The sequence below is a fragment of the Octodon degus genome, unplaced genomic scaffold (assembly GCF_000260255.1).
Source record: "Octodon degus isolate 3935 unplaced genomic scaffold, OctDeg1.0 scaffold00075, whole genome shotgun sequence".
Classification (NCBI taxonomy): Eukaryota; Metazoa; Chordata; class Mammalia; order Rodentia; family Octodontidae; genus Octodon; species Octodon degus.
The window spans coordinates 2,836,947-2,851,325 of record NW_004524651.1 but is presented as its reverse complement, the minus strand read 5'-3'; the positions used below and the strand labels follow the sequence as shown (position 1 = coordinate 2,851,325).

Genomic DNA, 14,379 nt, shown 5'->3' with positions numbered 1-14,379 from the left:
GTCAGATAATAGTTTACCCTTGCCAAAATCAAGAAATTTGTATTCATATAATTAAAATTCTCAAAGTAGAATGGGGTAGGCAATTAATATTTAAAGATTTAAAATTTCTGAATTTAGTTAAAATTATAGCACCAAATTTTCAAGAAAAATATATCTTGCACAAGAAATATGAATAAAATCATACCAAGATGCACAAAACTGAAATTGTCTAAAACTAATTGTAAAGAAAAAAATCATTAAAGCTTATATATAGAAAAATATTAGCAATGGAAGAACAAAATTAAATGGCATCTTTTTAATATTTTTTTCATAGTTTTATTGAGAAACAGCAATAAGACAGTTTCAAATCAAATTGGTAGGACAGTTTCAATAATTAACACATTGCATACATTCTTCCTAGTGGTTAATTGTGTACAGGATGCGGACATGATATCGTATTTACAGACACAACCACATATTATTTAAAAAATTACAGTTTTAGTCTATCGAACAAGTGGTTTTAATATCACAGGATAGTAAAGGAGAAGTACCCCAATTCTGTTGCCCTAAGATAAAGGTTTTTTCATCACTTTGTGGGGTATCTTTTGTAGTTTAAATGTCTCTCTCCATCCATGTGAATAGTTTTAGTGGAGATCATTTTTTGCTGTTTTTTCCTTAAGGGAGGGAAGCAACCCAACATAAGAGGATTGTTTTCCTTTAAATGGGTGAAATGTGCTTACCAATCATTTTCTAAAGTGTATTGTTTATAATACACTCAAACTCTGTAGTAAATGCTTAAGTTAATTGTTAGTTTGTTTCCATGGTAACAGGATAAAATTATCTTGGAGAGTAGGTAGGTTGAAATTCCTTAAAAGATTTCTGAGTTTTTCTAATCTGAAACATTGGTGTTAAAAGATTCTTTTTAATCAGTGTTGAACCTAAGTTTCAGTTTATGTCTGAAAACAAGGTAAATGTCACATAGCTGTACTCTGGAAAGGAAATGATTATGTAAATATTTGTAAGTAATGTAAGTATGGGTCTTTGTTTAATAGGCATCAAACACGATGGGACTATGTGTGATACCTGCCGCCAACAACCTATCATTGGCATTCGGTGGAAGTGTGCTGAGTGTACAAATTACGATCTGTGCACAGTGTGCTATCATGGAGATAAGCATCACTTGAGGCATCGCTTTTACAGAATCACCACACCAGGAAGCGAGAGGTAGGAGAAACAATTTTTTTTTTCAGTCCTGACTCTGTTTGAACTCAAGTTTTATACTACTTAGCCTTACAAATAGAATTAGAAATGCCTTCTGACAGTTGGTTTAGGAGGAAGAGGTAGCAAATAGCAAGGACTAGTGGAGTTTTGTGAAAATGGAATTGTACAACAGACTGCCAAGATCACAGGGCTGTTCTTACTGTAGCAGAGATAGATACTTGGTACCATTCAGCAGTTGGAAATGTGAGGGCAACCTGAGAAGGCCTGATCATTTTTTTCTTGCTATGTTTTCTATTCTGTTAATTGCTACCAGATGAACATTAGGTCCCCTTGGTTAAGACCACATGACAGCCAGTATGTTTGTGGAGATTTGAACATAAATAAGACAGTATTATTGAGCTTACACTTGGAAGAGAATTATGGGTCAGCTGATTATCATGTGCTGTTTTGGACTATAGTAGGGATACGTGTTATGTGTCTGAGAAGCAATGAGAGGCGTGTTTATTGTTCACAGGTCTGAAGTTTTGGATGATTAAATCTTCTTGTGTGGTATCACTCAAAGTTAAAGGAAGAAAGGTTTATTATGTCTCACAGTTTGTAGAGGTTTCAGTTCATAGTTGGCTGGCTCCGAGGCAGGGTGGCGTGTGGCACAGGGGCAGTACAGAGGAGGAACTGTTCATAGCAGGCGGAAGACAGCCGTAACAGCCTGCCTTTCCCTTTATCTCTTCCAGATTACCCACTCTTTGGGTGGTACTACTAATCTGCAGGCTGGACTTCCCAGTTATCTACATCTAGAACTATGCCAAACCAGTCAGTGGTGTTATTTAGTAATCACACTTTTAATTCCAGCTTTATATACTTTATCCAGCATCATAAACCATAAATCAGCCCCTCTGGTCTACATGAGGCTTGCGGGGCCTTGTAGACGTAAGCTATAACATGTAGTGAGGAATAATGTATACGAGTAAGAATATAGCCAGTTAGCCAACTAGGAGTAGGAATAGATTTTTGATTTACAGTGCCTTGTCATTTATTAACTGAGTAATCTTAAAGCTTTTTATATATGTATTTGATACAGGGTCTTGCTACACAGTTCAGACTTGTAGTGATCCTCCTGTCTCAGCCTCCCCAGCACTGGGATTACAGCTGTGTGCCACCATGGCATGGCATGTAGTAATGGGGGTTGAACTTGGATCCTTGTGCTTGCCAGGCAGATACTTAGACTGCTGAGCTATCTTCACAGTCCTGAGTAATTTTAAACAAGTTATTTCTTTATTGTCTTTTGGTTATAAAAGCTACAAAATAGTAAAAACATTACAAGAATCAATACAAAAACAGGATAAATTTAGAGAAAAGAAAACAAAAAACAAAGTTGACTGAATACAAGAGTAAGGATACAGAGGAGTAAGAAATAGCCTTGGAAAGCAAGCTGGGCTAGATAGCTGCATTTACATCTTTGTTGAGGTCCATAATCTTTTGTAAGTATGTAGTACTTCGGAGGCAGTGTAGTATTTTACTGGCATACATAGTACTCTGAATGTCTTAATTCTTGTTCACCCTGTGTGGATTCTTAGAACACATGTACCCAAGAAAACTCAGTGCCAGACCTCACATTACTCCTTTTGCAGCTGACTGAAGCAGGGCCTGCCTGCGCCACTTTGATGGTGTGTGCACTGGAGTTGTCTGGAGCCCTGCTGCTCATGTCTTGTCTCAGGCCCTGTGCTGTCTGCCGCCTGTGGCTGTGGGTCTGTCTTTCCTAGGTCCTTGTTTCTTTTACTCATGTGGTAGCAGCAGTGGGATTTGAGTTTGCCACCTCTAAGTAGTGAAGACTGTAGTGGTATCCCAAAGTGGTTAGAGTGGGTTCATATTTTGATCCTATGACTTTTTAACTTAGGTGATCCTGGGCATATTATTTTTTTGAGACTCAAGAAAATGGATAATATTGCATTATTTTTCTCTTAAGCAGCATAGCACATTTTATATGTATAAGTGCTTTTACATATAAATATTACCCATACTTATATAAACTTGAAAATATTTTTAGGGTTCTGTTGGAGTCTCGTAGGAAATCTAAGAAGATTACAGCCAGAGGAATCTTCGCAGGTGCCAGAGTGGTACGAGGAGTGGACTGGCAGTGGGAAGACCAGGATGGAGGAAGCGGGCGCCGGGGAAAGGTACTGCGCCTTCCTCAGTCTCCCTGTGCACCTGAGCTTTGCATGTATCGGTCATCTGGAGTAGTGCTATGCATGGGTCTCTTGGCTCCTTTTTCCTATGCCACTAACGAGTTTTAAATCTTTTTTATTTTATTTTTTTAATGTATCTGGAACAGGGTCTCACTGCACAGTTCGGACTCCATAGTAATCCTCCTGTTTTGCAGCCTCCCCAGCACTGTGATTACAGCGATGTACCACCATGCCCGGACTTGGTGGCTGGCTCAGCATGCCCCGGGGGCAGGGCTGGCATGGCACATGGTGCTGGGAATCAAATCCCAGTCCCAGAGTTTGCCTAAGTAGGCACTTAGTCTGTTGAGCTATCTCACCAGCTCCATGAGTTTTAAATCTTATTCCCCCTCCTTATTTTTTGTTTTTGGAAGAAAACAGATTGTTCATTTTATAACCATTGATACTTGTTACTCAAAATGATTTCCTGAATACCTCACTTCACTCAGGCCTCCCTAAGTAATGTTTTTTTGCTCCTGGTTTCTGTGCTGCTAACATTTCATTTGAGAGGGTAGCTCAGTGGTAGAGCACATGCTTAGCACTGTGTTCATGAAAAGAATTTAGTTGACTGGTTGTATGTCTTGTTCACCCAGAGACTTGTTTCACAGGGGCAATAGACTGCTTGCTTTATTTATTTATTTAAGTTTGACTGGAGACCAAACTGAGCCTTGCCATGCTAGGTGAGTGCTCTGTCCCAGAGCTGTGTGCCCGCTGGCAGCTGCTTCCCAGTGAGCCAGGCTGGTAGAGGGTGCTGGACTTCGTCCTAGCAGTTACTCTGAAGGAAGTTTATGTGGCATGTTTTCTAGAGTGGGGTCAGTGAGTTGTTGCTTGAATTTATTTTTAATCTCGTGTTCCTTTGGCTGGTTATTCCTTCATGGATTCAGTCAGTCAGCAGGTAGTATTGAGTGTGTTCTGTGCTGCACTGCATGCAGGGTGGCCGGAAGTGAATAGTACTTCATGTAGAGGTTTAGGGTATTATCACCATTGGTTCCATTGTTCATGCTCTTAAAAGCATTGAAGGGGCTGGGGAGATAGCTCAGTAGAATAAGCGCTTTCCTGGCAAGTGCAGGGTCCTGAGTTTAATCCCCAGTACCGCCAAAAAAAAAAAAGCATTGAAGAATGACAACCTTAAACATGAGTATTATCTGAGAAACTTTTCACAAGAACTTAAAAGCCTCTTTTGAACAGACTGGTACTTAAAATTTTTAAGCATTTCTTCAAATAGCTTTCTAAATTCACAGTAATTTTATTGATTTATTTTAAATGACAAAGTATTTAATATTTTGAAATCAGACAGATATATTTTAGGTATTCTAAATACTCCATTCTTGCCAGGTGTGTTGGCATATACCTGTTATTCCAGTTACTTGGGAGGCTAAGGCAAGATGATTAGAAGCTCAAGGCCTGGGTAACCTAGTGGGATTCTGACTTGAAAAAAAAAGAATGAAGTATAGTATAGTGGAAGAGTCCTTGCCTAGCATGTGTGAGGCCCTGGGTACAGTCCTCAGAACCACCCAAAGCAAAGCGAAACAAAAACTTGATTTTTATTCAGGAAAGAGACTTAGATATGGCAATAAGCAAAGAAGTCAAAGATTCAGTCATCTTGGGCCAGCCAGATAGCTCAGTGGATGAAAGTGCCTGCTTAGGCAGATGCAGGGACTGGTTTGATTTCTGCCATGCTGTGCTAGCCCTGCCCCTGCCCCTTGGGCACACTGAGATGGTGATTGAGACTGGGCATGGTGGCGTGCACCTGTAATCCCAGTGCTTGGGAGGCTGAAAACAGGAGGATCACTATGAGTCTGATCTGTGTAGTGAGATCCTGTAGACCCTGTACTAAATACAAAAAAAAAAAAATCCTGTCCTCTTGAAGCCTGTATTCTTATTAAGGAAGAGAGACAAACAGAAGATCTAAATATAAATTCTTGAGAATATAGTGTGGTGTGTCACCTGACAGCTGTGAGGAATGTGACAGATCTACGTTTTACTTGACTTTCTAAAATCAGAATCTTCATTTTAACAAGATCCCTTGGTTAAAGTTTGAGAAACATTGTTTTGAAAAGAAAAATAGAGCAGTGTGGCTTTGAAGGAGTTGCCGCTTCTGTGTTGGTGGATCTCCATAGGAATATGCTCAGTGAGCCAGTGGGCAAGATAAGCCCCCTTAGGAGATAATCTGGTGCAGTGACCCCCATGCTGCTCTGTAGCAGTCCTGCCTTACACACCAGCCAAACCATAACTATACGAGAGAGTTTCAGCAGTAAAGTGAACACTTTTGTCCTTAGTATCCAGATGAAGGAGTAGAATAAGTACCTTTATTATTATTATTTTATTTTTGGTGGAACTGGGGATTGAACTCAGGCCCTTGTGCTTGCCAGGGATGTACTTATTCCACTGAGCCATCTCCCTGGCCCCTAGAATAAATACCTTTAAAACCACCTTTTGTGTCCTGCCCTTGTTTCAACACCTACCCCCAAGGTAACATTTAATGTCCTAAATTATATACTAATCATTCCGTTGTTTTTCTTTTCTTTTTCTTTAAATGTATTTAGTACAGGGTCCACAGGGTCTCATTACATAGATCGGACTCTTAGTGATGCTCCTGTTTTCAGCTTCGCAAGTGCTGGGATTACAGGTGCAATATCACACCCAGTTTCAGTTGCTGTCTCAGCGGGCCCTGGGCTGCTATGCTCTGACTAAGCAGGCGCTTTAGTCCACTGAGCTATCTGGCCGGCCCTTCCCTTATTTTTCTATACTGGTTTTTGTTTAGCACTGTACCCTTTAACAGTTAGCATTCAAGTTTTGAAAGACCAAACAGCAAGCATACACCTCACTGTTGTAAGAACTGTATAGAAAGTGTGCGTTTAGATGAAGGCTCCAGGAGCACAGTAGCTAAATGGATTGTGTGGGTTTATCTGCCTGCCACCAGCGCCATTGGGGAATTTATGGCAGTCCTCTGGGGCAGTCACTGTGAGTCCTGGGTGCACAGAGCTCCCCTCACAGACCCTGGAAGGGGGATCAGAGCTGTTGCTGCACATTGGGCAGGCATGATGTCAGGGCACAGGCTGCTCTGTGTGTGCGTTTTTGTTTTTTTTTTCGCAACCGGGGATTGAATTTAGGTCCTTGCGCTTACCAGGCAAGCGCTTATTCTACTGAGCCATCCCCCCAGCCCCTGCTTTGTGTTTTTTTTTTTTTTTTCTGAGCTTACTGTAGTCCACCTCAGAGTTTGAGGAGTATTAAGGGCGGTAGGGAATGGGTGGTGGTGGTGAGTGGGAGGGTGGAAGCATCACCGCTACATAATCCAGACAATCCTATTGTGGGTGAGATGGGCATAGGCTCACTTGAGCAGCATGTGCTCAGGTTGGTAAGTGACACAATCGTGGCAGGAACCTGGTGGGACAAGCCTTCATGTGTGCTCCTGTCTGATGGGTCCCCCTTGGTGCCTGGGCCCTGTCATCACTTGGCTACTCCCATGACGTCCTATAGTGGATGCCTCGCATCTTTCCTGGTGCAGCTCACGTTTTCTGTTCACTTATTTAGTTAACTTTTCTGGGAGAATACTTATTTTATTTTATTTCTTTATTTATGAGATAGAGTCTTACTAGGTAGTTCAGGTTACCCTTAAACTCATGTAGCCCAGACTGGCCTTGAACACACAGCAGTCCTCCTGCTTAAGTGTGCCGAGATTATAGGTGTGTACCACCATGTCAGCTGGTGTACACATTTTAATAACTTGTTTTGAAAGAGCTCATGAGAACTAGGTTTTTAATACTTCTGTTCTAAAAAATTACGACATATAACTGTTTCATGGTTAGAGAACTGAAAGTCATTTCTTTTTTAACCAGCTTTTGAGGGCGGTTGCTGAAGTTTTAAGCCACTAAATGGTACTTTCTTAAGGTTTATTATATTGGTACTTTTGGGGGGTAAAAAGTAAGCATCCTTGAAGCTTTGAGTCATGAGTATTTTTGGTTTGTTATGATTGAACATATGCTACATTTTAGAGAAATGAAGAAAAATAAAACCATTTTTTTGAAGGTTTCAGTTGTGCTTTATTTCTTCGTTGGCCATATTTTAATGGATACACAGTGCTTTTACTTGGCATCAATCATGATTTCATTTAGAAATAATTTAGCTGTATGATGTCAGCTGGCATGATTACTGATCTCTCCATTCCTTGGTGGTGATTCTGCCAACAGGGGAATGGTTCCATTCTATTCCAATTTGTATTGCTGTATAGGTTCATGCAGCAATACAGAATGTGGCTCCACCAACTAGTAAAACATTACCATATTTGTCATGGAAATCAGGGTACATTTCTGGTGGTTCTCTCTTGCTACCATTTGTTGAATGATTTGAACTAGAAAATGACCTAATGTGTGTTTTGCGTTAGGGAAACATTGTGGGGTTGAGTTGAAACTGTAGTTACTGTAGCTGCTGGCTTGGTGCCAAATAAAACCATTTGAGTGAAGGACTTTCATATAATTAACAAATCTTCTGAGTATCATTGTTTAAGCACATGTTTAAAATTACATAATTTTTTTTTTTTTTTTTTTTTTTTTTTATGTGTTGGGCTTTGAATACAGAGCTTTGTATACCAGCTGAGCTACAACCACAGGTCTAATTATATTTTTACCTGTGTGTGAATGAAGCTCTTCTTTTCACTCCAGGGCTGGCTACTTTCTCCCAGTTACCTGACATAACTCACATCAGTTGTGTGTTGTGTATCATCATCATCATCATCATAATCATCATCATCATCATCGTCGTTGTCATTATTATTGATGTTGGATATTGAAATCAGGTCCTTAAGAATGGTAGGCAAGTACTCTAATAAAATGACTACATCTTCAATCCTTGTTTCTTCATATGGAATCAAATCAGGCTGACTTTTAGATTACCCAGGGTGGCCTTCAATTTGGATTCTTTTATGCGAGCCTCCAGAGCAGTTGGTTATAGGCATTTGCCAAGGTGCCTGGCTCCCTTTTGTTTTTTCATATTGCCTGTGTTAGTATCTTTTTTATTTTTTATTTTAGTAAGGGTCTACAGGGTCTCACTATGTAGATTGGACTTATAGTGATTCTCCTGTGTTTAGCTTCCCCAAAAACTGGGATTACAGGTGTGCACCACCAGGCCTAGTCTCAATCACCAGCTCAGTGTGCCCTGGGGGCGGGGCCGGCATGGCACGCCAGGGATTGAACCCTGGCTGCTTGTCTGCCTAAGCAGGTGTTTTAAGCCGCTGAGCTATTATTTGGCCGGCCTGCCTGTGTTACTATCTTAAGGGGGTTTTTTTGGTTTCAGGATCTCAGTATGTACAGACTGTGTGACCCTCCAGTCTCAGCCTCCCTAGTGCTGGGATTACAGGCATGCGCCACCATGCCCGGTTCCAGTGGCTGGCATGGCATGAGGTTCTGGGGATTGAACCCAGTCCTTGTGCTTGCCAGGCAGGTGCTTAGACTGCCGAGCTGTCTCCCCAACCAGGCTACTTTTGTTTTACAGATAATGCTTTTGAATACATGTGAGTTAGAATAGCTTGGATCATATTTCTTTGTTTTTGAAAAATATTTCATGGAAAAATCTCAAATATACACCAAAGTAAAAAGAATAGTGTAACATAGTTCTGTGTACTCATCAATCAGTTTTTAACAATTATGAACATTTTTTAAAATGCCAGTTGTTGAAGATAGCAGATTCTTTACATTTGGTTATCTTTGGTATGTATCTATTTTTTATAAATTGTGGGTGTGTTAGAACTAGAGGTTAATTAGATTCAGAGATTCAAGTGGTTTTTTTTTTAGCTTTTTTGGCCAGGGTCTCACTATGTAGTTTAGGCTGCATTCACTGTATAACCCAGGGTGGCCTCCAACTCGTGATCCTCTTGCTTCAGGCATTGTAATTAAGTGCTGGGATCATAGGCAAATGCTGCCACATCTAGAAAGGTTCAAATTTATTTTGGTGCATGTACCTCACAAGTGATGGCATTGTGGGGAGGTGGGACAAGAGATGGCATGTATTTTTGTTGTGTTGTATCGGAGGCACATAATGTCTAATTGTTTTACTCTTAGTGATATTAAGGTTGATGAATAAGCTAGAGGTAATGTTCAGATCCATCCTTTGTATAAAGTTTTTTAGTGACCTTGTACTTTGTCATCTTGCTGGAAATTCCATGTGTATTTTATAATCAGGATTAGTAGTATAACTAGTTCTTTTTTATGCCTTCCATTTTGTTTCTTTGTCAGTAATAACTTATGCCATACTAACACCTGAAGGAGTTGTATTTATTGATTCAGAATTGACTATTGAATTAGCTTATAAGAAGTTTGAAATAAAAATTGTTTGTGAGCTGTCAAGTGCTATTTTTGGTTCTTTTTCTAAAAATTGAGGCACTGATAACAGTATGGTGTTTTCTTCTCTTTCTTTTTTTTTTTTTGTGGAACTGGGTATTGAACTCAGGCTCTTGTGCTTGCCAAGCAAGCGCTTATTCTACTGAGCCATTTCCCTGGCCCTTGTTTTCTTAACTAGTGAAGGAGAATCTGATGTAGCAGAGGGTGCAGATTGCAGGTTTCACTTCAGAGTGTTGCTGTGCGAGCCACTGCAGCAGTGACCTGCCCAGGGGAAGCAGTTACCTCTGTTGGCAGCTAAGGGGGTATGAAGACTACCGGCAGAACTTTTCTTGTCTTACAAAATTTATATACCATACTTTATAATGTACATTATATTTAAAAATAAATGGCCTCATTGACTGATAACTTTAAATATTTCTTATATGATTAGATCTTAAACATAAAACATTTTATTTGTACAAAAGCATCATAAAATACCAAGCTCACAAAACTTATTTACTACAGGGCCAAAAGAAAGGTTGCTGTGAACTTTAGTGAAAATAGCAGTATGTTTTTAAAGCAGTGAAGCACTGCTAATTGTGTTCCTGAATGGAGAGATGCAGTCTGAATTGTGTGTGCAGCTTAATATGCGCACTTTAGACTGACCTGGTGTTTTCATTCTGTGGGCCTGATTGGAGGTCCTTGAGCAAGGAAGGGCATGTGTGTGAGTGTGTGTGTGTGTGCACACAAACGCACGTGTACATGAATGTGACTGAGTGAAATCAGTCAGAAATTATTCACCTTGTTGGGGAAGGATGGAGGTGGTTTCCGGCTCCTGCTGGAGAAACACTGTCTGAGCTTAGGTGATTTGATGCTCGTTGGGCGGAGCAGTGGGACACTGCTGCAGGAAGAGACAGCTTTATGAACATTGTCATGCGAACTCTTTAGCGTCTTTTGCTTGTCAATTTGTAGTTTCAGGGAACCAGCTTATCTTGAATTAGTTTGTATGTTTGTTTGTAGATATTGGACTTCATATTGAGTAATTAGTTTAAAAGAATATGGCTGGGTGTGGTGGTGCACACACCTATAATTCCAGCGATGGGGAGGCCAGGCAGGAGGGTCACTGTGAGTTGGGGAGTCTGGGTTACATAAGCAGTCAAGGCCATCTTGGACTTCATACTGGGACCCTGTCTCAAAAAAAGACCATGGTACTATCAAATCTTCTTAAAATGTAAAGGTTTAAAATTTCACAGCAAATTATTTTCTGTTTATCTATTGCTGTGATCCTTGAGACACCTAACTTAAAATTTCTACAGTGGTTTTAGAAATAACCTTTTAATTCTGGAAAAATATGGCTATAAGGATTCATTGTATGGTGGAAGTGGCATATTTGACAAGTTATTCTACTTGCTACACAGTTTGACAGGTGAAATACTTTTTAAGATTTGAGTATAGTAATTAAGAGAATAACTTCTTTCTTCCTTTTTTATTTTTTAAAAAATTTCTTCCCTTTTTGGGGCCGGGGAGCTGGCTCAGTGAAATAAGCACTTCCCTGGCAAGCGCAAGGGCCTGAGTTCAATCCCCAGTTCTGCAAAAAAAAAAAAAAAAAAAAGGGCACATAAAAATTTCTTACTTTTTTAAAAAGAGTTTTTCTTCTTTACTTCTGTTAGGTAACGGAAATCCAAGACTGGAGTGCTTCAAGCCCACACAGTGCGGCCTATGTTCTTTGGGATAATGGTGCTAAGAACCTGTACCGAGTGGGCTTTGAAGGCATGGTGAGTAGAGAGGATGCATGGATAATGATGGTGGGTGGGGGAGGGGAGGGAAGTAACAGCCTGCATCAGTGTTTTAATCTCCTCCTTGCCTGTTAGAATATAGCTATCTGAATCATGAGTATATATTAACAGGGAAGTCAGTGAAACAATTCAGTAAACTTGTGAGACCTTTGTAATTTTATTACATCTAACTGTTTACTAATAAATATGGTAGCCACTGTAGTGGGATATGCCTATAATCCAGCACTCTGGGAGGCTAAAGCAGAAGGATTGTAAATTGGAGCTCAGCTTTGGGAATAACTTAGTAAGACTGTCTCTCAAAGTAAAAAATTAAAAAGAGATGTAGATGAAGCTTGGTATGAAGACCCTGGGTTCAGTACCCCATATTGCAAGAAAAAATATAAATATGATTTTTACTCTCAGTAAATGTTTGGATACCCTGTTGTATCTAATTTTATAGTGTTACTCATTCAGGTTAATGTTAGAGGTTTATTTATTAAAATCTTTCAGAAATTTAAGATCATTTGTAACTCTAGTTCTTGACAGGGATTAATAAAGTTTTGTGTTGTATTTTCTGTTCTGGTAGCTGATAAAAGTATATAAAGTATAGTAGGTATTAAACTTGCTATAATTTTTTTGGTACTGGGAATCGAACTCAGGGCCTTACATTTACCAGGCAGGTACTATGTCTCTGAGCTATATCCCTGGTCCATAGTAAACCTATTTTAAGGAGATTTCTTTCTTATTTTTTGAAAGTATAGGAACTGATAAAGAATGATTAACTTAGAAATACGTAAAAGTACATAAGTGCTTAATTAAATAATGGAGATATATTCAGTGAATTGCTCTACAGGTCTGCATTTCATGAACTGTTGTTCAGACTTGACTTTGCTATTTAATTTGTAGTATAATTCATGTGAACAGTAAATCCTTTTGTATCATTTCAATCTTGAATATATTCCTGATTCAAAACATTATTTAAGGGCTGACCTGATAGCTCAGCAGACTAAAGTGCCTGCTTCTTTCGGAGCTCAGTGGCCCCAGCATGCTGTGCCACCCCTGCCCCTATGACACATGAGACAGCGATTGAGACCGAGCGTGGTGGCGCATGCCTGTAATCCCAGCCATTGGGAAGCTGAAAACAGGAGAATCACTACAAGTCCAATCTGTATAGTGAGACCTTGTAGACCCTAAATACAGGAGAAAAAAAATTATTTAAATTTCATTTGTTTCTCAACTGTCTTTTGTCTTTCACCACAGAAGTGAAATTTCTTGTCTCTTTAATATATCCATTAAAAAAGCCACCATGTGAATTTTAGCATGTAATTTGCTTAGCTTTATTATTGGATATAGCACCAGTTATTGTGAATTTTTCTGGGATTTTAAGCATTTGCTTCAAAGATTTATGCACAGTATGTGCTGACTGGTTTGTGTACATAAATTGGCAAAGAGTAGTACTCCTTTATTTATGTGATTATATCATCATTTAATAAGGTTTCTGTTGGTGAGTATCCCTCCTTCACAGGCAGTAATATCAGCAAACATCCTTGAGTATTTCTTTGCTCATTCTGGGTGTGTTTCTTTCGGGTCGATTCCTAAAAGTGAATTGCTGGGTTAAAGCATCATATTAAAACAATTTGATGTTTATTATGTCTGGCAAGGAGAGAGTGACACTCTGTCCAGCTGACATAAAAGGCTGTAGAGAGTTGGCTCCTGTGTGCATGAATAAAGGAGCTCCTTTCCTTAATGGAGTAAGATACATTAATCACTGATTATTAGGCATTTTAAGGTTTTTTTTTGGGGGGGTATCAGGGTCTCTCTGTGCAGCTTGGACTCCTAGTGATCCTCCTGATTTATGCCTCCTGAGTGCTGGGATTATAGGCGTGTGCCACTAGCCCAGACTCCATCGCTGGCTCAGTGCACCCAGCAGCAGGGCCAGCTCTGCATGTGGTGCCAGGGATGGAACCCTGGCCCCTGTGCTTACCTAGCAAGCTTTTAGTCTGCTGAACTGTCACTGGCCCTATAAGGCATTTTAAAGCAACTTGAAATTTTATTCTAAATTTCTACAGGAACACCCTAGATTGCTCTTCTAAGTGTGCATTTTCTTTGCTGTGCCCTACACTGCAGGTACCTCTGCTGTTGCCTTGAAATAATAATTTTTGTATAAAAGATAGTAGGAGGAACTTGAGTTAACCAAGTTATGGTAAAGCGAGGACTAAGTTGAAATGAAGAAGAAATGAACTGAACAAAGGATTTGTTAACATTTGTGCTCTATTTTTCATAAAATTAATTAATTAGAAAAGGCTGGGGAGGGCCGGGGAGATGGCTCTGTAGAATAAGCACTTCCCTGGCAAGTGCAAGGGCCTGAGTTCAATCCCTGGTTCCACCAAAAAAAAAAAAAAAAAAAAAAAAAAAAGAGAAAGGGCTGGGGAGATAGCTCATTGGCATAAATGCCTGCCTGGCAAGTGCAAGGTCCTGAGTTAAATCCCTGTTTTAAAAAAAAAAAAAAAACAGAAAGCTCAAATAAGAGGGTTTTTTTTTTTTTTTTTTTTTTTTTTGGATGAAAGTATCTTTTAAGTTAAATGCGTTACATACATTTGAAATACTTGTTACTTATTTTATTAGCATGTGATTTTTAAAATACAGTGTTAAATATTTTATTGTAATTAAAATTTTAAGCTTTAAAACCAGGAAGTCAGAAGTAAATACGAATTTACTGGGCATGGAGGCACATTCCTGTAATCAGGACTTGGGAGGCTGAGATAGGAAGATCTTGAGCTTAAGGCCAGCTGGGACAATATAGTGGCATTATCTCAAAGAAAAAAAATTGTGACTGTCTGAAGATCAGGTTTATAGCTTTAGAAAGATGTT

At 39.5% G+C, this 14,379-nt stretch overlaps 1 protein-coding gene across 1 annotated transcript in view; it reads left to right on the top strand.

Annotated features, from left to right (window-relative positions):
- The window catches only part of Mib1 (mindbomb E3 ubiquitin protein ligase 1), a 160,366-nt gene that overhangs the window by 25,071 nt on the left and 120,916 nt on the right, over positions 1-14,379 (top strand). Inside the window, exons 2-4 of the mRNA XM_004635780.3 lie at positions 1,032-1,203; positions 3,245-3,374; positions 11,404-11,508. Coding sequence (XP_004635837.1) covers positions 1,032-1,203; positions 3,245-3,374; positions 11,404-11,508 — 407 coding nt within the window. The remainder of the gene's footprint in view (positions 1-1,031; positions 1,204-3,244; positions 3,375-11,403; positions 11,509-14,379) is intronic.